Raw genomic sequence first — 24,685 nt, forward strand, 5'->3', positions numbered from 1 at the left:
AAACTCTTTAATCTCGCTCATTTCTTCACCATTTTTCATGCAATTTCCACCAAATGAAGTTTAGGAGGTAAAGAATTGCGTTATACCTTTTTCACGCCTTGAATCACGTGAAATCAAGTTGGAGAAGTCCTCGAACTCCGACGACCTCTGCAAAACTTCGTTTTCGAGCTTCCCGTGACCCAAATCCTATCAACAATGCACTCCGAGCATCGTGAGGACCTCCTTGAGCTCAATGTGGTCTTAAAATTCACAAAAACTCAAGGGTTTAAAAGTTGATGAATAGTACCCAAGTCGAAGGTCTATTTTCCGGGGTTTTCTGATGTCCAAAATTGTTCCAATTTATGCCAAAACAAACCAGATGACTAGGAGATTACCTTTTGAGTCTTAGAACAGCTTGAAACCTCCACGAACTGGTTTGGTGTACTGTACACCCACGACTCCCTTTCAAACTAGGGTTTCTCGAAGGTTTCCTTGCTGAAAATGGGTATCACTCGACTCGTAAGGATCCTAGGAGCACATTGGAGACCTCAGAACCTTCGATCTGTGTTGTTTTGGGTTTTTTTGTGTGTGTCCGTACGAGTTCGAAGAGAGAGAGAGAATGAGTCTGAGAGAGAAAGCACGGGAAGGAGAGAGATAGAGGGTAAATGGGTGTGTGGTCCAAAAGCCACCAATCAAAACTAAGAGAACACTTAGTTCTAATTGGGTCCAATAATAAAGGAATAGAACTAATAGGTCCACAACCTTAAGTCAAAACCACAACACTCCATAATAATTCTCAACGTCCAAGGGTATTTAGGTAATTTCACGCCGTCGATAATTAAATAATATACTTCTCTAGGACGAGCTGTAACAGAAGTGTGCGGCATCTCCTTTATTTTTGCTTAGATACATCCATGCATGCAACGCAACTTGCAATTTAATTGCATCAATGTTTACTTGTTTTATCCCATCTTTCTTTCCAATTAAATGCAAACCATGCATTATCAAAAAATTCAACCTAATCACATCTCCCATTTCTGCATGTTGTCTTATCCTTAGATTCTGATAAGTAGCACTTTTCCGTGTTGATCAGGACGTGAACCAACCAAGTTGCACAATGTGTAACCACACAGAGTCCTTGTACAATTGTTACTACTTTCATTTATTTGACTCTCACGTTAAGATAATTCCCATTTTTAATAAATTCCTAATAAAATGGTAATATCAATTATGACCTCCTTCATCCAACGACTTTAAGTATTTGGGCCGAGTACGTACAAAATCATGGCCTCTTAATATTCAAAGTCATCCGACGGTCTAGAATTTTGCTCATTCAACGGCCTCAATTACTCGAGCCGATAGTGTAAAATCGGGTCCAAACACATTCACACTTCAACCATGACACGTATCAAGCTCACATATTCTACCCATGATTCATATACATTACTATATACAGGCAATAAATTATCACACGCTCTTTTAGCCTCACACGAATAGAAAAAATAGACATGATTAAACATGGGTGTGTATAAAAAAAAAAGTATGTTTGTGTTTATCATTTCTTTAATGGAAAACTAATGAAAAGAGCTTGAAAACTTTGAGTTTTAATGATAAGGACAAAATAAAGGGTAAAGTGAATAGTACCATGATTGACTTTTTAGTGTAAAAATGTGGTTTTTTGTTAAAGTGAACAGTACCGGGTGCTTTTCGTTAAAGTTCCCTTTCTTTAATGGGTTAGGATCCTGAGATATACATTTTGGGCACACATTTTGACACACAATTTTTATGGGGTTCACTTCGTAATGCATTTCAATGATCTAACGGTCTATCTCTCAAAGATCATATTTGTCTACCAAAAATACCCGAATCTGAAGCTATATGACTGTTGGACAAAATTTAGTGTTTCTTTAGAACCGTATTTTTCCATTTTCTTTTACTACTAATGAATGTCTCAATAGAGCTAGATTTGTCTAATTTTTTACAAGAATGACCTGTGAATGAATTGAAATATAGACGGGTTTGGATCCTGGAAAAAAATTACGAAATGAGAGCCATAAAAGCATGTGTCAAAATATATGTCAAAAACATGTATCTCGTATCATAACCCTTCTTTAATATCTAAACTACATGTTAATAAAACTTTTTTTGTCAACCAAAACTTCATAAAATTACCATTCTAAACTACATGTTAATAGAACTCTCTTTGTCAACCAAAACTTTATTTTAAACTATATGGTAATAGAACTCTCTTTGTCAACCAAAACTTCATAAAATCACCATTCTAAACCTCTCATCAAAATTGAACAAAAACAAAAAGCATGGGCAATTTTGTGATTACATACAACACAAATTTTGCTTTTTTTATTTATACAAACCTCACATCACAGCCATTTAAACATACTACATCTATTTAAAAATTAAATAAAAAAAATTGCGAAGGTTTTCTTTAACGCCAGGTCTCCCACATCAACCCCTCCCCTTCTTCCACGCACATTTTTTTTAATTTAAAAAAAAAAGTTTTCGTTATTTAAAAAAAATAATGTCACTGAGTACTACAGTCTTGTGGTATTATTCTTTACTTAAAAATGAAAGGTTTTAGGTTCGAATCTCATGGATTACGAATTCAATACTAAATTAAGCTGCTCATTGTGTGGCTTAATCGAATTCTCCATCCCCTAATATAAAAATATTGATATACTAAAAAACATGATATAATATTTTTATAACAGATAATTGACTAGTATGTGTGTGTGTGTATATATATATATATATATATATATATATATATATATATATATATATAAACCGCGTCCGAATAATCAGAAGAGACTAAGCAAGTAGAAAACCGTGTCTAAATTGCTTCGAAACTAAGCAAAAAAATTGAAATTAAAACGCCTCATTACTTCATGTTTCTGCACATCTTGAAAAATACACAATGTTTTCTTCTCTCAATCTCAAAGAAATGCCAACAAACGCGTCCTCCTTGTTCTCAGCCTATGCCTCCTTCGCTGCATTCATGATGTTGGTCCGCACCGCGGCCAACGAACTCATGAACCTTGTACCCGACAGGGTCCGGGCGTACATAGAATCTGTCCTTCTTCGTCTATTCAGCCCTCTCTCGGCTTCCCATGACCTAACTCTCGTTATTGACGAGAACGCTGGCATGACAAGAAACGAAGTCTATGAGGCCGCGGATGTCTACCTCCAAACCAAGATCAGTCCCTCAAACGAACGTCTTCGGGTCAGCAAAACACCTCGACAGAAAATCATCAGCCTTGCCATTGAAAAAGGCCAAGAAGTCATCGATACCTTCGATAACATTGTTCTAAAATGGCGTTACGTCTGCATTGAATCCAACAATAACTTTGGTGGTGATCAAAAGCGTCAGTTCGAGCTAATATTCCACAAGAGGCACAAGGACAAAGTCGTCATATCCTACTTGCCTTACGTGCTTGATCGAGCCAATGCAATTAAAGAACAAGACAAAGTTGTGAAAATTTATACACGAAATTCATATTCGCACTACAATGATGATGACAAGGGGGACTGGGGTTCGATAAGTCTGGAGCACCCGGCTACGTTTGAAACAATGGCGATGGACCCCAAGCTTAAGACAATGATTAAAAATGATTTGGACAGGTTTGTAAGGCGGAGGGAGTTCTATAAGAAGGTGGGGAAGGCTTGGAAAAGAGGCTACTTGTTGTACGGTCCTCCCGGCACCGGAAAATCTAGTTTGATCGCGGCCATGGCAAATTATCTCCATTTTAACATATATGATTTGGAGCTTTCTAGCATTTACAGCGACTCGGAATTGAAGAGGATATTGTTGTCTACTACAAACCGTTCGATTTTGACAATTGAGGACATTGATTCCAGCATTGATGTCGAAAATCGTGAATCAGAGGAGCAGCAGCAAGCTTCTAAAACCAAATTGACGCTTTCGGGCCTATTGAACTTTATTGATGGTTTGTGGTCGAGCTGCGGTGACGAGAGAATTATTGTGTTCACTACCAACCACAAGGATCGATTAGACCCTGCATTGTTGCGTCCGGGACGAATGGACGTGCACATTCACTTGTCTTACTGCATGGCAAGTGGATTCAAGGTCTTGGCGTCGAACTACCTTGGCATTGGTGACGAAAACCCTCATAGGCTTTGTGGGGAAATTGAAGGGTTGATAGAGAGCGCGGAGGTGATCCCTGCAGAGGTTGCTGAGGAGCTCATGAAGAGCGATGACGTTGATGTGGTGCTCGAAGGACTTGTCGATTTCCTCAGATGTAATAAGGCCGAGAGGCAGCGGAAAAAGGAGGAAGAAAGTAACCAAATTAAAGATCAGGAAGCAGCTATTGAAGGAAAGAATCACAACTGATTTGATTACATCCTGTAATTGCTGTCATTAAAACAACTTACCTAGAATAGGTCCTAGAATAGTGGATCGTATCATATGTAAACTGTATATATGCTGTAAGACTTTGCACAATGCAATACACATAAATTATTCTCATTACAAATTTCTATATGGTATCGAGCCATCGCTCTTGAGAACCTAGAAATTCATACAAACGAATACCTCATGACTGGTGACGAAGAGCAGAGACTCATTGAACCCGGAAAGGGCTCAAACTCTTCCAAGACCTCAGAATCATGGGAGAATTCCAATCATCCTCTTTTCCTCCATCACTCGGACCAACCAGGTGCGGTCCTTGTTTCACAACCACTGATGGAAGACAATTATAGAACGTGGGTGCAGTCAATGAACATGGCGCTCACCATAAAAAACAAGAAGGGTTTTATTGATGGAACCCTAAAAAGGCCGACTCACAATCCTGATGAACAACTGCAATGGGACCGATGCAACGTCCTTGTCAAAACCTGGTTGCTAGGAGCCATGTCAAAAAACATCTCAAGCAGTGTTATCCATTGCAAGGATGCTAGAGGTATGTGGTTAGAGTTGCAAGAGAGATTCTCTCACACTAATACGGTTTCGTTGTTCCATATAGAGAACGCCATACATGAATGTGAGCAGGGCACAAACTCAGTCACTTCCTTCTTCACAAAACTCAAAAGCCTATGGGATGAAAAGGATGCTCTCTGTTCTTTTCCTACTTGTACCTGTGAAGCAGCAGCTGAAGTTAAGAAGTTTATGGAGACGCAAAAGACCATGAAATTCCTTATAGGACGTAATGAGAATTTTGCACAGACCCGCAGCAACATCATAAGGTTCGATCCACTTCCGAACCTGAACAAAGCCTATGCGATGGTACTACGCCAAGAGAAGTAGGCAGAAACTACTGCTGGCAAGTCCATGGCACCACAAGAATCTTTTGCTTTTGTAGTAAAGAAAGTGACTCGTGATTTCAAGTCTATAGAAGGAGAAGCAAAATTCTGTGAAAAATGCAACATGACCAACCACAACACAAAGAACTGCAGAGCTCATCATAAATGCACATATTGCAACGGGAAGGGACATACATATGACTACTGTCGAATGAGGAAGAATGCTACTGAAAGTGGCAAAGCAAGATCAAAAGAAAATTATGTAGCTCCTCAAGATGATCAAAAGGAAGCTGTGAGTGAGTTCCCTTTTTCACGAGAAGAGTGTCATCAACTTCTCAATCAGCTCCTAACCAAAACGAAGGCTGCTTCAGCCAATTTGGTCGGTAACATTCCCAATTATGAAGAGCTTTTAGGTAAACTTTGTTCAGGTGCACAAAATAGTAAAGAGCCAATATGGATATTAGATAGTGGTGCAAGCGATCATATTGCTTGTAATCCCAGCTTGCTTACCTCATTTAAGACAATCTCTAATCGTTGGGTCAAACTTCCCAACAGTACCACAGCACATATTACTCATGTTGGCACCATAGCCTTCTCTCCACATTTTGTTCTTCATACCGTTCTATGTGTACCCTTGTTTTACCTTAACTTGATTTCTGTGAGCAAACTAGCGTTCGACTCTTTCCATATTACCATATTTCTAAGACAAATTTGTGTCGTACAGGACCTACAATCGGGGAAGATGATTGGGACAGGAACTGAGAGGGAAGGACTCTACCGACTCAATCTACCAAAGAAAGGAACATGCAATGTGGTACACACCAACTCGGACAGTTTATGGCATGAACGACTTGGGCATCCTTCAAATAAAGCATCTTCATTATTTTCATTTCTTGCAAATAAAGCTTGTGATTTAAGCTCTTGTTTTGTTTGTCTTTTAACCAAACTTACTAGACAACCGTTTCCATTAAGTACTACTCGTAGTGCATCTTGCTTTGATTTAATTCACATTGATATTTGGGGAGGTTATCATGTTCCAACTTTTTCTGGTGCACAATATTTCCTAACAATTGTTGATGACCATTCACGAAGCACTTGGGTGTATTTGATGAAACACAAGTCTGAAGCACGCACTCTCCTCACCCATTATTCATTTGGTTGCAACTCAGTTTGGTAAAAATGTTAAGGTCGTTAGCAGTGACAACGGTCCGGAGTTTAAGATTCCCCAGTTTTATTCTTCTCAAGGCATTATCCACCAAACTAGCTGTGTCAACACACCACAACAAAATGGTGTTGCTGAACGCAAACATCGCCACTTGCTCAACATGGCCAGGGCCCTTCTTTTCCAAGCCAATTTGCCAAAACCTTTTTGGGGGGATGCCATACTTACAGTGGCTTACTTGATTAATCGAACACCAACTCCAATCCTTCAGGGAAAAACACCTTTTGAAAAACTTTTCCATAAGGAACCCAGTTATTCTCATTTAAGAGTCTTTGGTTGTCAATGCTTTGTATCCACACATCCCACTCGCCCTAGTAAGTTTGATCATATATCAACGGAGTGCATTTTCCTTGGTTATCCACACGGTCAAAAGGGGTATAAAGTTTATAACTTGACAACTAAGAAATCCCTAGTTTCAAGGGATGTGGTTTTCTTTGAGAATGTCTTCCCTTTCCAGAAAAATTCGGAATCTTTTCCACCCCAAAATACTAATTTGTTCCCTTCTCTAACTCGTCTGGCCCATTATGATAATCCTTCAATTCCTACAATTCCTTCTTCAAGTCCCACACATCACTCTCCACCTCCAATCTCTCACAATCCCTCGTCTTCCGTTGAGCATCATCATAATCATTCTCCTTCCACATCTCTCTCATCTACAGAACCCGTATCCTCTAATATCACCCTTCCTAACTTGGACCCAATCTCCTTTGATCACATTCAATCACCTTTGACTCTAGAACAATCTCCACCACCACCACGCAAGTCTTCTCGTGCTACAAAGCTCCCTACCGCATTGCAGGACTTTCACATTGATGCGGCCCTCCCCTCATGTCTCGCTCCGTCGTCTTTTTCGAATGCGGTCACAACTCCTGGTACGGCTCATAGTCTCTCACATGTTCTTTCTTATGCCAATCTTTCTTCTCCTCATCGAACCTTTACTACTAATATTACCATGCAAAGAGAACCTACATCTTTTTATCAGGCCTTTAAAGACTCAAAGTGGAGAGAAGCGATGCGGCTCGAGGTTCAAGCACTGCAAGCTAACAAAACATGGAGCCTAGTTCCACTACCGACTCACAAACGACCAATCGGTTGTAAATGTGTGTACAAAATCAAGTACAACCCCGATGGAACCATTGAACGCTATAAGGCCCGGTTAGTGGCCAAGGGTTACAGCCAAGTGGAAGGCCTTGATTATAGGGAAACGTTTGCGCCAGTTGCTAAGCTCACCACCGTTCGAGTTGTGACATCCCACATCGCACAGGGGAGTGATCCTTAAATGTATATTCCCATCCTTACCTAGCATGAGGCCTTTTGGCAGCTCACTGGCTTCGGGTTCCATCGGAACTCTGAAGTTAAGCAAGTAGCGCACGAGAGCACTCACATGATGGGTGACCTACTGGGAAGTTCTCGTGTGAGTTCCCAGAAACAAAACCGTGAGGGCGTGGTCGGGGCCCAAAGCGAACAATATCGTGCTACGATGGTTGAGTGGGCCCGGAAAGTGGTCCGCCCCGGGCCGGGATGTGACAATTTGGTATCAGAGCCTAACCCTGGCCGTGGTGTGCCGACGAGGACGTCGGGCCCCTAAGGGGGGTGGATTGTGACATCCCACATCGCCCAGGGGAGTGATCCTTAAATGTATATTCCCATCCCTACCTAGCACGAGGCCTTTTGGGAGCTCACTGGCTTCGGGTTCCATCGGAACTCTTCCCATGATGGGTGACCCACTGGGAAGTTCTCGTGTGAGTTCCCAGAAACAAAACCGTGATGGCGTGGTCAGGGCCCAAAACGGAAAATATCGTGCTACGGTGGTGGAGTGGGTCCGAGAAGTGGTCCGCCCCGGGCCAGGATGTGACACGAGTCTTGCTCAATATCGCAGCTTAACAAAATTGGCATCTACACCAACTCGATGTGAATAATGTGTTCCTCAATGGAGACCTCCATGAAGATGTGTACATGCAACTTCCTCCTGGCTTCGAACGCAAATGGGAGAATAAGGTCTGTAAGTTACACAAATCATCATACGGCTTGAAGCAAGCCTCCCAGCAATGGTTTTTGAAGCTTTCCTCAGCCCTCAAGTCAGCCGGTTTCAAACAATCATGGTCTGATTATTCCATGTTCGTCCGAAGCCATCAAGGTATCTTTACAGTTTTATTGGTTTATGTGGACGATGTAATTCTCGTAGGCAACAGTTTAGATGATATTATGAGGACCAAAAGCTTTCTATCAAGCCACTTCAAACTGAAGGATATGGGACAGTTGAAATATTTTCTTGGGTTGGAAGTAGTGAGGTCCAAGCATGGCATTGCATTAAGTCAAAGAAAGTATGCATTGGAAATACTTGAAGACACATGATTCCTTGGTGCAAAACCTTCACGTTTTCCAGTTGATCAAAATATAACCCTGACACAAGAAGGTGGAAGATTGTTATAAGACGCATCTCAATATCGAAGGCTTGTTGGACGCCTCATTTATCTGACAATCACAAGACCGGACCTCGTGTATGCAGTTCATAAACTTAGTCAGTTCATGGATAAACCAAGACAACCTCACTTAGATGCCGCTCACAAGGTGTTGAGATACCTCAAGCAGACGCCAGGTCAGGGCATTTTCCTACCTTCAAAAGGGTCATTGAAATTAAGAGCATATTGTGATGCGGATTGGGCGCGTTGCAAAGACACTAGAAGGTCAATAACGGGTTATTGCATCTTCCTTGGACATGCTCCCATTTCATGGAAAACAAAGAAACAGAGTACGGTCTCACGTTCGAGTGCAGAAGCTGAGTATCGTTCTATGGCCACTGCTTGTTGTGAGATAACATGGTTGCAATACATTTTGAAAGACTTGAATGTTCAACATTTGCAGCCAGTCAAGTTGTTCTACGATAACAAGGCTGCACTACACATAGCATCTAATCCTGTGTTCCATGAAAGGACCAAGCATATAGAAATAGACTGCCATGTTGTAAGAGAGAAAGTGCAAAAAGGATTGATTCAAACAGAACATATAAGAACCAAGGAACAACCAGCAGACATTTTTACAAAGCCCCTGAGTTCAAATCAGTTTTCAACGTTGCTAGACAAGTTAGGAGTGATCAATATCCACTCTAACTTGAGGGGGAGTATTGAAGGAAAGAATCACAACTGATTTGATTACATCCTGTAATTGCTGTCATTAAAACAACTTACCTAGAATAGGTCCTAGAATAGTGGATCGTATCATATGTAAACTGTATATATGTTGTAAGACTTTGCACAATGAAATACACATAAATTATTCTCATTACAAATTTCTATGGCAGCAATGCAGAAAACGGATGGTGATGACAATGCTGACGACAACGGCAGGGACTCGTTGGATTCGAAAACTCTGAATCTGATGTAATGGCTTGCGTAACTTGAACGACACAGATTATTTTAGGGTCTATTTTGCCGTCTTTGGTCAACAGAATGACTTGTGCCAGTCAAAGAATTCGGCCTTTTTTGTCATATCAATGCTCTCTCCACTATACATGACATATGGTGTCTAATTAAATTGGATGTGTAGACCAGTGCAAAAAATTCCAAAGACGGATAGTTTCCGGCGGCTTCAGAGAAATTTCTTTTCGATGCATAAAGAGCCAATGAGTTTCTTTTGACGAGATGGTCCACTGCATACTGAACGACCAAGCATTTATAAATGGAATATAGACCGGTGTACATCACATCATTTGAGCTCAATCCCTTCATAGAAATCGACCAACATCTTGCCTTTCTCTGGTCGGATTGTCAAGTTCTTTTCCTTGGGGTTCTTGCCAACTCTGATACTCGCAGCGTTGGAGCTGATTTTCGTGCACAAATAAATCTCCGCAGCTTCGTAGACTTGGTTGCGCAAAATGCCCGCGTGTACCCTTGTGGTATGGTAAAATCTTTAGTTCATGGGATACACGAGGGTTTTATTAAAAAAAAGTGAGTAATTTATGTACACTCTATACAATCTTTATTAATTTTGTCCCTCAGTTTTCCTTTTATTTGTCTAGTCTAATAACTAGATTAAATAAATATAAAAGCAGATATCAACTCCCCCAATTCGCACATAAAGTTATGAACTCCAACAAATTTACGATCACAGGCAAAGACAGAAAAAACACACATAATATGGGTAGCTCATCCAATCATGGTTAGATATCAAGCATAAACTAAAATAAAGCCTCATATTGTTGTAAAATTGTGAGGATGAATGAATGTCTATAGTAAGGGAGACTTGAGAATAATAGGGTAATAGTAGTTGTGTGATGCTTTTTAAAAGAGCAATCATTATGTTTGTTTGGTTTGTCACGGATGTTGCTCTATATAAAGAGCATTATGTGTGTGATCACACTAGACACTGCAAAAGGAAAAGAACTGAAAGCAATAATATCAGTATCCCTCATTTCATATTTTTACCTGCAATCTTTTTGTGTTATAGTTACGAAACTAAATAGTGTGATATTTTGCACCCTCTTCGTTCATGTCCCTAACAAAGGTTATCTCTCTAACTTTTGCCTATTTATAACACGTTATCAGTACGACTCTCTAACTTTAACCAGTTCTCATCTTCCTTCACCGAAAATGCTTCCTTTAAGGATTTTCCTGTTTTTCTTCCTCCTCTTCCTCACATGCTTGACGTACCCTCGCGAAGAACTGCTAACACCATGTTTGCTTCTAGTTCTCAATATAACAATTACTTATATATTTGATTTCTTATTTGGTATCGCTCCTGATTACTAACTCAGTGTTTATTTATATCAATTTTACTACGATCGAAGATGGTGCGGTATCATCGCCCATCTTGAACTGCAGATTTAATTTTACTACAATTTGTAGGTGGTGCGGTATAATCGCCCATCATGCTCTGCATATTTAAATTTTCCTGCTACTTGAGTGGTGCGGTATAATCGCTCATTCTATGCTAGACTTTTCAATGAGAGAGGTGCGGTACAATCACCCTCCTCAATAATCATGTAAATCTCAAGCTTGAAGTTTCGAGTGCTTATCATTTTGGCCTGAAGATCAAAATGAAAAATGTATAAGAACTAGATGTTCTAACACTACAAAATACATATTATTGCAAGTTCTTACACATCTCAATTTTTTCTTTTAGAAAAGAAAATGGCGAACTTGGCAAAGCTTGAATTCGTTGCCCTGGATATTACTAGGAAGAACTACCTTACCTGGATAGTGGATGCCAAGATCCATTTGGAGGCAGAGAATCTTGGAGAAACCGTCAAGGAGGAAAACAGTGCATCATCTTAAGATTGAGCGAAGGCCATAATCTTTATCCGTCACCACCTTTATGAACTGAAGAGCGAGTACCTAACGGTTGAAGATCCATTAGCCCTCTGGAAGGCATTGAGAAATAGATACAATCACCAGAAAAACGGTGATTCTTCCAAGAGCTCGTTATGAGTGGACACACCTAAGTATCCAGGATTTCAAGTCGGTGGCTGAGTATAATTCTGCAATGTTCAAAATTAGCTCCCAGATGAAGCTTTGTGGGGTGACCATCACTGAGGAAGATATGCTGGAAAAGACTTTCAACACATTTCATGCCTCCAACATGCTTCTACAGCAGCAGTATAGTGAACGTGGCTTTACTGAGTATAACCAACTGATATCGGTGCTCCTTGTGGTTGAACAAAACAATGAGCTTCTGATGAAAAATCATCAGTCCCGACTTACTGGATCGGCACTATTCCCAAAAGTGAATGATGCTTCTCTCGAAGTGAACACCGCATCCTTCCGTGGCAATAATCACAAACGAAGACGTGACCACAAGCGAGGCTGGTGGAACGGGAAATGAAAGAATCATGGTGTCCAGTTTTACAACTAGGGTCCAAGGAATAATTCAGGCCCGAGCTTCAAGAATGCTAATCGTCACAAAGGTAAAACTCATATGAATAACACTCCTAGAAATCCTGAAGGGGTTTGCCATAGGTGTGGCAATAGACACTGAGCACGTACCTTTCGTACCTCAAAACATCTGGTGGACCTTTATCAAGCCTCCCTCAAGGAGAAGAGTGTTGAAACCAATTTCCTCGACCAGGCTAAATTGATGGATATACTTGATTTTGTGTTCGATTTATCAGGGCAATTGAACACAACCCACCTAGATGTCTCATACTTCATTGTGGAAAGAGGGAATGAAGTGTATCGGCCCGATTGAATCATTTATGTTTGATGTACTCTTATTATTTTGAACTTCTAGTTTAAAACTCGCATTTCAATTCAATAAAAGTGACATTTCGATTTCCTTTTATTATGAATAAACTGTATGACGGAGATATTTTTCTTGCAGACAACGCAACCACGCATATAATACTTCAAGATCGAAAATATTTCTCAAGCTTGATGCTTACAAAAGAAAGGTAACAACAATATCAGGCCAATAAGATGTAGTTGAAGGCTTAGGAAAAGTCCAGATCATGTTACCAAATGGAACAATATTGTCCTTACAAAATGCATTGTACGCTACTCGATCTACTCAAAATTTGTTGAGTTTTAAAGACATACGTTTGAATGGATACAACATTGAAACGGAGAGTGCAGAAAATATGGAATATCTATGCATTACCTCCAATGATACCCAGAAGCGTACATTGGAGAAGTTGTGTGGTTTATCGAGTGGATTGTATTATACATACATAAAGACAATTGAAGCACATACGGTCATGAACAAGAAGTTCATTGATCAAAAAAATTTACATGCTTTGGCATGACCATCTAGGTCATCCAGGATCCACCATGATGCATAGAATCATTACCAACTCTAATGGCCATCCATTATTGAGCAGAAACATTGCTATGTCAAATGAAAACCGTTGCAAGGTTTGTTCTCAAGAGAAGTTGGTAATTAGACAATCTTAATTAAAGATTGATGCTGAATCCCTATCATTCTTGCAAAGAATTCAACCACCTTGTGGACCATTTCTATATTTTATGGTTTTGGTTGATGCATCTACTCGATGGTCATATGTTTGCCTCTTGTCTACTCAAAATGTAGCTTTTGCAAAACTTCTTGCTCAGATAATTAAGTTACGAGCACATTTCCCAGGTTACCATATTAAGTCAATCCAACTTGATAATGCTGGTGAATTTACGTCTCAAACCTTTGATGATTACTGCATGACACTAGTAATTGATGTTAAACACCATGTTCCTCATGTTCATACTCAAAATGGTTTAGCAGAAGCATTTATCAAGCAACTTCAATTAATAGCCCGCACTCTGCTCATGAAAACAAAAATGTCAGTCTCTGCATGAAGACATTCAATCTTACATGCTACATCATTGGTTCGATTGAGACCTATAGTCAAACACCAATACTCATCAATAACTCGTGTTTGGGCATCAGCGAAACATTTCACATTTACAAGTTTTTGGTTGTGCTGTTTATGTGCCTATTGCACCGCCACAAAACACTAAAATAGGACATCAATGCAGACTGAGAATTTGTATGGGTTTTGATTCACCATCTATCATTAGATATTTGGAACCCTTGATAGGTGATATGTTATAGTTCGTTTTACGGATTGTCACTTTGATGAGACAGTATTCCCGTCGTTAGGGGGAGAAAAAACCGTTCCAGAAAAACGGTAAGAGCTGACATGGGTTGTACCCACCTTATCTCATTTTAATCCACAAAGCACTCAATGTGAAAATGAGGTGAAAATGATCGTTCACCTTCAAAGTATAGCTAATCAAATCCCAAATGCATTTAATGATGTTACGAAAGTGACAATCATATATACCAGCTGCAAATGCACCTGCAAGAATTGATGTCCCTGTTAGACAAAATAAAGTGGCAGTGAATGATTCATCTGGCGCACACTTGAAGTGTGGTAGACCCCCAGGTTCAAAAGATTCAACCCCTCGAAAAAGAAATATGAGGGCACAGCTGAATCCAAATGAAATCATTCAGGAAAAGAAAATGAATGACAAATCCACAATTCATGATTCTGTACTTTCAGAAAAAGAAAATATCCTTGATGAGACACATGTTCCTGAAGAGATAGAAGTACATGAAAGCAAAGAAATCTTTATAAATTATGCATATACTAACAAATTGTGGGATCGAAATGAAATAATCATCGACGATATATTCACATTAGCAGTAGCCACTGAAATCATATTAAGCGATGATATTGAGCCCCGCTTTGTTGCTGAACGCAAACAGAGACAAGATTGGCCTAAATGGAAAGATGTAACCCAAGCAGAATTAAATTCCTTGGAAAGGCAAAGATTTTTTGGACCAGTAGTCCAAACCCTGCCTGGTGTAAATGCCGTAGGTTACAAATGGGTATTCACAAGAAAACGCAATGAGAAAACGAGATTGCAAGATATAAAGCACGACTCATTGCACAAGGTTTTTCACAAAGACCTGGAATTGATTATAAGGAGACATACTCTCTTGTAATGGACGTAATTATGTTCCGTTAGTTAATAAGTTTGGTGGTTTCAGAAAAACTTGACATGCGACTTATGGATGTCATCACCGCATATCTATATGAAAAATAAGATATTGACATATATATGAAGGTCCCAGAAGGACTTAAGTTGCCTGAAATGACTAACAAACCACGAGGTATGCTCTCAATCAAATTAAGGCGATAATTATATAGGCTAAAGCAATCTGGACGAATGTGGTATAATTGTCTCAGTGGGTATTTGATCAAAGAATGATATACCAACAATGTCATTTGCCTTTGTGTGTTCATTAAGAAATCAAATTCTGGATTTGCTATATTGGCAGTTTATGTCAATGATATGAACCTAGTTGGAACCCTTGAAAAGCTCAATAAAACTACTGAGTATCTGAAAAGCAAATTTGAAATGAAAGACCTTGGAAAAATAAAATATTGTCACGGCCTGCAGATCGAGCATTGTGCTAATGGAATTTTGGTCTATCAATTAGCTTACAGTGAAAAAAATCCTGAAGCAATTTGGCATGGACAAGGCTTATCCACTCAACACGACAATGGTTGTTCGTTCTTTGGACATTAAGAAAGATCCATTTCGTCCAAAAGAAGATGATGAAATGGTCTTTGGTCCAGAAGTACCCTATCTGAGTGCAATATGTGTTTTATTCTATTTAGCTCAATGTACTAGACCAAATATAGTTCTTTCAGTCAATTTGTTAGCAAGGTATAGCTTTGCTCCAACAATTCATCATTGGAAGTGTCACAACTCGGCCCGGGCCCCTACGACATCCTGGGCTCGACTCCACTTTAGCACGATATTGTCTGCTTTGGGCCCCGACCATGCCCTCACGGTTTTGTTTTTTGGAACTCACACGAAAACTTCCCAGTGGGTCACCCATCCTGGGAATGCTCTCGCCCGAACTCGCTTAACTTTGGAGTTTCGATAGAACCCGAAGCCAATGAGCTCCCAAAAGGCGTCATGCTAGGTAGAGATAGGAATATACATATAAGGCTTACAGGATTCACTCCCCTAGGCGATGTGGGATGTTAGATTTGGTATCAGAGCCAATCCTTGGCTGGAAGTGTGCCGACGAGGACGTGGGGCCCCTAAGAGGGGTAGATTGTAACATCCCACATCTCTTAGGGGAATTGATCATATAAGCCTTATATGTATATTCCTATCTCTACCTAGCACGAAGCTTTTTGGGAGCTCACTAGCTTCAGGTTCCATCGGAACTCCAAAGTTAAGCGAGTTTGGGCGAGAGCATTCCCAGGATGAGTGACCCACTGGTAAGTTCTTGTGTGAGTTCCCAGAAACAAAATCATGAGGGTGTGGTCGGGGCCCGGGCCAAGATGTGACACTTCCAATATCGTGCTAACAAATTTCTATCAATGTGCTAAATCTTATAAACATCACGCTAATCTAGGTGTATTATAGAAAAATCTTTGTGAAATGTATAAATGGAAACTAACAATTATATATATACTATATAAAAGAAAAAACCCACACACAGTTACTTGCAATGTCACATCCATTCGAGCTAGGAAAGCCGGAGTCTCCAATAGTAATTGCACCTAAGCATAATATTGGGACCCATTAGTAAAACTCCATTAAGACAAATAAATTTGGGAAAACGGAATACGGATTTGGAATCAGGGCGTCGACATTCGCTAAGGAAGGTTCCCGACAAATTTTGTAAAAAGTCAACGGTCAACCATAAAAAGTCAACTGAGCCGCCCCAACGATCAACTATTTTAAAACTTTGAAATTTCACTAAATGGATATAAAAAATGGACTCGAGGTGTTGAGATTAGTCTATGATAGTTTCTGAGAAAATTCCGAAAAAGTCAACACAAAGAATATTCTAGAGAATATTCCTAGAATATTCTAGAGAATATTCCTAGAATATTCTGAGCCCATTTCAGAACTGGGCCGGTTGGAATAATAGCCCAAAGGTTTGGGCCGGACTTGGGTTAAGGGCTTATGGGCCAAAGTCTTGGATTAGGTTCTGGGCCAGGCTTGAGCTTAAGGCCTTTTTTTATCTCTTTTTTTCCGACCGATTGCTGCTGCAACCGCCGGGATAATCCCAACTCCAACCACACCAAATCTTCACTAAACCTAGCCTTCCAAGATATCAAATCGAAGCTCATAGGACAAGGAATCAGAAAATATCTTTGGTTTCCTCGACCGTGGCCGGAGTTGGTCGAAAAACGGCTCGAAAGCCGCCATAAATTTGGAAGTTCTTCCCCGACATGGTTCTGCATTCCCAAGTTTGTCGTGGAAGGAAGAAACTCATCGGAAAAATCAAACCAATACAAACTCCTTGGTCCGTACACGACCAAATAGCTCAGTTTTCAAATGGAGGTTGATAACTGGTATTGTGGTGGTGGTTCAGTAGTTAAATGGATTGTCAGAGTGACAAGGTGGTGTGGCGATGCTTGTCGTTTTGGTGAGGGTGGTACGATGTGGGGTGGTTCTCTGCACTTGTAGAAAGAGAGAGGTAAGACGGAGCTAAGAGATGAGAGAGTTTTATAGAGATAGAGGTCCAAGAGAGTTGGAGAGAAAGTGGAAGGTTGAGACAATGATAGGAAACACGGGAGTGAGGGGAAGAATGGCGTGGTTCGTTAAGAGCAACTCCACCCTTGGAGCCCTCCCCCTGGCAATCCACTATTCAATCCACCTAGTAAACAGTAACTGCCCTTAATAAATAGTAATTGTCATTTGCATCTCCACCCTTGGAACCCTTCCCCCTGGCAATTAGTAATAAAATATTAATATTTTTTTTCTCACCTAATCCATAAAATATTATTATTTTTCTCACCCAATCCATAAAATATTATTATTTTTTCCTAATTTTGACCGGTACTCTCTCTCTCTCTCACAACAACAACCATGGAACACCGAGGAGGAAAGAGGACGAGGAGCGGAAGGAGGACGAGGAGGAAGGAGGACCGGTCCTCTCTCTCTCTTTCTCTCTCTCTCAGCAGCAGCCATGGAACACCGAGGAGGAAGGAGGGCGAGGAGGGGAAGGAAGACGAGGAGGAAGGAGGAAGGAGGACACAGAGAACACCGAGCGCATGCACCGATGTCGCACATCAGCCATACGTCACACAGCCCTTAGGCTCTCAGGCTGGCAATCCCCGTCGGGCCTGTCGCTCGGGCCCTTTCTCCTTGCCTGTCCCCCGAGCAACCAGCAACGCTGGAGTTGCTCTAATGGCCTTCTTGGCCTCTTTGTTTTCAGAGAAGAAAATGGTAATGAGGGAGAGATATAAAGTTTGTAAATAATAAACTTAGTAAGAAGGAGTAAGGTGTTAACAAGAGTATGGTCCAAAAGTTAAAAAAAAAATGAGAAAGTTTGAAAAAGAAAGAAATCGAGATTGCTAGAGGGAGAGGACACGGGATAGGGCAAAAGTGGGGTGTGGGCCCCACGTGGCTCACAAAAAATCTCTAAATATGAAATTACCAAATCGCCCTTCACGTTTCATAGTTTCATAAAATCTACATCGTATCTCCAAATTCGATTTTGTTTCTGCCTATGTGTTCGTATTGTCGAGTACTACAAAAATAAGCTAAAAGAATATTTCGTACGTCTCACTATACACTGGTCCACGAAAGTCAACACCCTCGCTTCTAGGGGCATTTTTGTCAATTCACGCATTTAAAATTTCTAAAATTGTAAAATTAGGGACGTGTTGTCACAGTACTACTAAGTAGCAAAACTTTATTATTTATAATGCAATAAAAAATAAATCAAAACGAGGCTTTAAGTGATATACTAGTGTGAGAACCCTAAAATTAATGTAAAATATGTAGTGGCGGAGCCACCAAGGGACTAGGGTAGTTTGAGGCCCATCCTGACTTTTGTGAAAGGTGTATGAAATCAACCAACAACCCCAAATATTTATTTACAAAGGTGTGAACCTCATGGAAGAAGATGAAGCAAGTCATTAGGCAATTTTGATTTTGAATTTGTTTGACTTTTTAATGAAATAATGAGTTTGGTAGGGGGATTTCTAAAAGGGACGTGCAATTTAAATGGGAAAAACAACCCTACTACTGATTCGATTCTCTCAGCTAACGGTAATATACACCCTATAATTTTTTAAAGCAACCCACCTTCTTTTTTATTTGCGGACCTTCCCCTTATCCTTCTTTTTCAACTTCTTTGTATTTTCTTTAGCCTTCCACAGTCTACCTCTTACTTTGTTGTCTGGGTTGGTACATATTTTTCTTCTTAGTAATGAATTTAATAGAAGTCTTTCAGATTTGTGAAGATTATACAAATTGCATATATTAACATGAATTCAACTTTTACACACACGTGTGTGTACACACATTTATTTATTTATTTGTGAAAAGCTCTTTCTCATTTAGAATTTTGACTCTGTCACTGAAAATATGAATGGTAAATTCCATTTGTGATTGAAGTGTTTTGTGTGAGACAATCAGTATATAGTGGACCATCACATCAAATGGAACGCAACTTGGAGGAAACGCAATGGCAGTTGTAAGCATCGAAAGGAGCTTTTCTTGGAAGCTACCGGAAAGTCTTTGTCTTTGGATCTTTTAAAAGAATTTTCTCGGAATCTGCCGGGGATCTTTTTTACATTGGTCTACAAATCCAATCTAATTAGATGCTGTGTGTAAGTATAAGAGAGATTTTTCAATATGATTGGTATACGAGATGGTACACCACGTGTCATTATATAAATAATGAGATATGTGTGTTAAAAAGTTAATAACTTAAAAAATAAAATTTCTCACCACTTATATAAAAACACATGGTGTACCACCTGTGTTCCAGTCACAATGAAAATTTCTCCAAGTACACAGGGCATATGACAAAAAAGCCTAATTCTTGTTGTTCATCATTCCATTCATACTTCAGCCATGACAAATATCAAGCTCAAATATTTTACTCATGATTCATATCCATTAGTATATAAGAAGCTATTATCACACGCTTTTTTAGCCTCTCACACTAATAGAAATAATATACATATGATTAAACATGGATCTGTATAGAAAAATTAAAGTATTTTGTTTTTATTATTTCTTTAATCGGTTAGAATCCAGAGATATACATTTTTGGCACACATTTTTGTGGAATCTACTCCGTAATGTATTTCAACGATCTAACTATTTTTCTTTTATGTGTTACCTCAAAGATCATATTTACTAAAAATCACCCAAATCTAAAGTCATATGATAATTGGATTAAATTTAGTGTTTCTTTGTAAAAATGCATTTGTCAATTTTCTTTTACTAAAAATGAATGTCTCAATAAGTTTTTTTTTTTTTTTTTTTGTCAACGATCTAACCATTTTTCTTTTATGTGTTACCTCAAAGATCATATCTACTAAAAATCACCCAAATCTAAAGTCATATGATAATTGGATTAAATTTAGTGTTTCTTTGTAAAAATGTATTTGTCAATTTTCTTTTACTAAAAATGAATGTCTCAATAAGTTTTTTTTTTTTTTTGTCAAGAATGTCTCAATGAAGTTAGGTTTGTCTAATTTTTTTTTTTTAAAAGAATGATATGTGAGTGATGAATTAAAATATGGGAACTTTAACGAAAAGCTCTCGGTACTATTCACTTTAACAAAAAACCACATATTTACACTAAAAAGTCAATTTTGGTACTATTCACTTTACCCTTTGTTTTGTTCTTATCGTTAAAACTCAAAGTTTTCAAACCCTTTTCATTAATTTTCCCTTAAAATATAGGCGGTTCATATCATTGAAAAAAGTTACAGAATGAGAGCCACAAAAGCATGTGTCAAGATATATGTCAAAAACACCATTCTTTAATATCTAAACCATATGTTAATAGAATTATGTTAGTCAACCAAAACTCTTAAAATTACTATTTTAACCCTCTCGTCAAAACATGGGCAATTTTTTAATTACAAAAACAAAAATTTTGTTCTTTTTACAAAAATACTATTTTTATCACCTATTTGTACCATCTCTCTAGTATAGATGGGGATCCATATACGTTGGCAGACCCTATCTTACTAGAGAGATGGTACAAATGTGGTACAACCAGTGTTTAAAATATCGGTATCAATGGAAATATCAATATGCAAATTTGTAGAAATATCGATAGATATATCACATATCTATATCGATATCGATTGCCTTCGATGGAAATGATGGAAATTTGTTCAAAAACATGAAACTATAAAATTATTTTTTAGGGAATGTCATATGAAACGACAACACATGTATGAATCAAGAATTAATGATTAGATACAATGTAAACAATAAATATGTGATATGTGAGAAGAAAAACTTCCTTATAATGACAAGTAATAAAATAAAGCGTTTCATTAGAAAGAATAAATTATACATAACTTAATTGAAATTTTCGTCATAAAAGTAGCATAAGTTTTATTAAAATAAACTACCATAAAGACAAATTAATAAAAAAATAATTAATTAATTAAAAAAAAAGCATTGGCTCATGAATATTTCCTGCAAACACTGGATATTTCCTGAAAATATCGAAAATATTGAGGAAATTGACTGATTTCCAGAAATATCGTGGATATGGGGTGAAGTTTAGACTTCACCATCTCCTTCCATATCGTTCCCTGAATTTTGGATATTTCCGTGGAAATATCGAGTATATCTAGGATATTTCAAACACTGAGTACAATTAGATGATAAGTGTAACATTACTTCTTCTTTTCTACACAAACCTCACATCCATGTAAACATACTACATCCTATTTAAAAATCAAATAAAAATAATTGCGAAGGTTTTCTTTATCGGAAAGAGATCCTCTTCGGATCTCTTCCACCAAGGTCACCAGATCAAGTGATCTAGACCCTTGAAATTTGATCTAACGACTAAAGTTATTATAACTTTTAAAAGAGACCCTTGTTTTTAGTCGTTTGATCAAATTTCAAATGTCAAAGATTCAATGGCCTTGACGGAAAGAGATCCGAAGAGAATCTATTTCCTTCTTTAACCCCATATCCCCCACTTCGACCCCTCCCCTTCTTCCACGCACATTTTTTTTCATTTAAATTTTTTTTTCTTTTTCCTAAAAAAATGATATAATATTTTTTTATAACAAATAATAGACTAGTGTATATATATAAAACAAAATTTTTATTCTTATAATTTATTTGTATCATTTCTCTAATAGAGATAAGATCTACATGCGTTGGCAAATCCTATATTTATTAGAAAGAAAGATGATACAAATAACGGTATAATAAGATGATAAATGTATTACTACTTTCTATATAAACCGTCTCTGAATAATCAGAAGAGACTAAGCAACTAGGAAACCGCATCTGAATATACTCAGAAGGCAGAATTGCTTCGAAACTAAGCAAAAAAATTGAAATAAAAACGCCTCATTACTTCATGTTTCTGCACATCTTGAAAAAAACACAATGTTTTCTTCTCTCAATCTCAAAGAAATGCCAACAAACGCGTCCTCCTTGTTCTCAGCCTATGCCTCCTTCGCTGCATTCATGATGTTGGTCCGCACCGCGGCCAACGAACTCGTAAACCTTGTACCCGACAGGGTCCGCGCATACATAGAATCTGTCCTTCTCCGTCTATTCACCCCTCTCTCGGCTTCCCATGACCTAACTCTCGTCATTGATGAGAACGCTGGCATGACAAGAAACGAAGTCTACGAGGCCGCGGATGTCTACCTCCAAACCAAGATCGGTCCCTCAAACGAACGTCTTCGGGTCAGCAAAACACCTCGACAGAAAATCATCAGCCTCGCCATCGAAAAAGGCCAAGAAGTCATCGATACCTTCGATAACATTGTCCTAAAATGGCGTTACGTCTGCATTGAATCCGATAATAACTCTAGTCGTGATCAAAAGCGTCAATTCGAGCTAATATTCCACAAGAGGCACAAGGACAAAGTTGTCCTCTCCTACTTGCCTTACATGCTTGATCGAGCCAATGCAATTAAAGAACAAGACACAGTTGTGAAAATTTATACACGACATTCATATTCGTACTATAGTGATGATGACGATGGTGATTGGGGTTCGATAAGTCTGGAGCACCCGGCTACGTTTGAAACAATGGCGATGGACCCCGAGCTTAAGATGATGATTAAAAATGATTTGGACAGGTTTGTGAGGCGGAGGGAGTTCTATAAGAAGGTGGGGAAGGCTTGGAAAAGAGGCTACTTGTTGTACGGTCCTCCCGGCACCGGAAAATCTAGCTTGATCGCGGCCATGGCAAATTATCTCCATTTTAACATATATGATTTGGAGCTTTCTAGCATTAACGGCGACTCGGAATTGAAGGAGATATTGTTGTCCACTAAAAATCGTTCGATTTTAACAATTGAGGACATTGATTCCAGCATTGATGTCGAAAATCGTGAATCGGAGGAGGAGAAGCAACAGTGTTCTAAAACCAAATTGACGCTTTCGGGCCTATTGAACTTTATTGATGGTTTGTGGTCGAGCTGCGGTGACGAGAGAATTATTGTGTTCACAACCAACCACAAGGATCGGTTAGACCCTGCATTGTTGCGTCCGGGACGAATGGACGTGCACATTCACTTGTCTTACTGCACCGCAAGTGGATTCAAGGTCTTGGCGTCGAACTACCTTGGCATTGGTGACGAAAACCCTCATCGGCTCTGTGGGGAAATTGAAGGGTTGATAGAGAGCGCGGAGGTGACCCCTGCAGAGGTTGCTGAGCAGCTCATGACGAGCGAGGACGCTGATGTGGTGCTCAAAGGACTTGTCGATTTCCTCAAATGTAAGAAGGCCGAGAGGCAGCGAAAAAAGGAGGAAGAGAGTAACCAAATTAAAGATCGGGAAGCAGCAATGCAGAAAACGGATGGTGCTGACCATGTTGACGACGACGGCGAAGGGATCGTTGGATTCGAAAACTCTGAATCTGATGTAATGGCTTGCTTAACTTGATTGATGGTGTGGGTGAGGGACATTCTCACCGTAGTGTGAGTTCTAGTTTTCATTTCAGGTTTCCTGCTTAGCCGCCGGCCCTGCTATGGCCAGGGTTGGTGGCAGTTCCTGCTGTTTTCTTTTCCTTTCCCTTACTGTCTTTTGCAATAAGCCCAGCCCCGTTTCTCCGAACTACCCTTTTTTTGTGGTTTGTGTGTGCTGGGCTCCAAAGTAGACTTCGGGCTTTGTGTGTTTTTGGGTCTATGTTTTCTTGTATTGAGTGTGTTTTTTGGGCCTCTTTGCGTGTACTATTTCGTTGTTGGTAATAAAATTACCTTTTGACAAAAATTAAAAATTAAAAAAAAAAGAAATTGAATGATATAGAATAATGTTAGGTTCTGTTTTGCCCTCTTTGGTCAAAAGAATGACTTGTGCCAGTCAAAGAATTTGGCCTTTTTTTGTCATATATAGGCACTATACATGACACAATATTGAATTAATGAATAATGTTAAGAAAATTAAATTTAAAAATTAAATTTAAAAATTAAATTTTGAAAATTAAAGGACAAGTAAGTTGACGATTGGTTGATTACTTAAGCGTTGATAGACGTGCTCATTTATATTGGTGACACATCATTTAATTTGTAAATTTAGTCTATGTAGTATTAGTCATAATTAAATTGGATTTGTTGTCCAATGTAAAAAAGATCCGAAGACAAACTTTCAGGCAGCTTCAGAGAAAGTTCCTTTCGATGTAAAAAGCCAATGAGCTTCCTCCAAATTGATTTTTATCTGATGAGATGGTTCACTGCATACGGAATGACAAAGCATAAATGGACCGTATATACAAGTTTACATCACATGA

The 24,685-nt window shown here is 39.0% G+C and overlaps 2 protein-coding genes across 2 annotated transcripts; both read left to right on the forward strand.

The window, feature by feature from the left end:
• Positions 1-2,843: 2,843 nt before the first annotated feature.
• LOC126613839 (AAA-ATPase At2g18193-like) lies at positions 2,844-4,490 on the forward strand. Its single transcript, XM_050281446.1, has one exon. It carries the CDS (start codon positions 2,915-2,917, stop codon positions 4,346-4,348), a length of 1,434 nt encoding a protein of 477 aa, XP_050137403.1. The 5' UTR covers positions 2,844-2,914; the 3' UTR covers positions 4,349-4,490.
• Positions 4,491-22,154: 17,664 nt separating this feature from the next.
• Positions 22,155-24,193, forward strand: LOC126613838 (AAA-ATPase At2g18193-like). Its single transcript, XM_050281445.1, has one exon. It carries the CDS (start codon positions 22,330-22,332, stop codon positions 23,839-23,841), a length of 1,512 nt encoding a protein of 503 aa, XP_050137402.1. The 5' UTR covers positions 22,155-22,329; the 3' UTR covers positions 23,842-24,193.
• Positions 24,194-24,685: the final 492 nt, after the last annotated feature.

Source organism: Malus sylvestris, chromosome 2 (genome assembly GCF_916048215.2).
Source record: "Malus sylvestris chromosome 2, drMalSylv7.2, whole genome shotgun sequence".
Classification (NCBI taxonomy): domain Eukaryota; kingdom Viridiplantae; phylum Streptophyta; class Magnoliopsida; order Rosales; family Rosaceae; genus Malus; species Malus sylvestris.

What these genes read in the sequence shown, in the direction of transcription:
- LOC126613839 (XM_050281446.1), top strand. Translation starts at nt 2,915, where the DNA reads ATGTTTTCTTCTCTCAATCTCAAAGAAATGCCAACAAACGCGTCCTCC.
- LOC126613838 (XM_050281445.1), top strand. Translation starts at nt 22,330, where the DNA reads ATGTTTTCTTCTCTCAATCTCAAAGAAATGCCAACAAACGCGTCCTCC.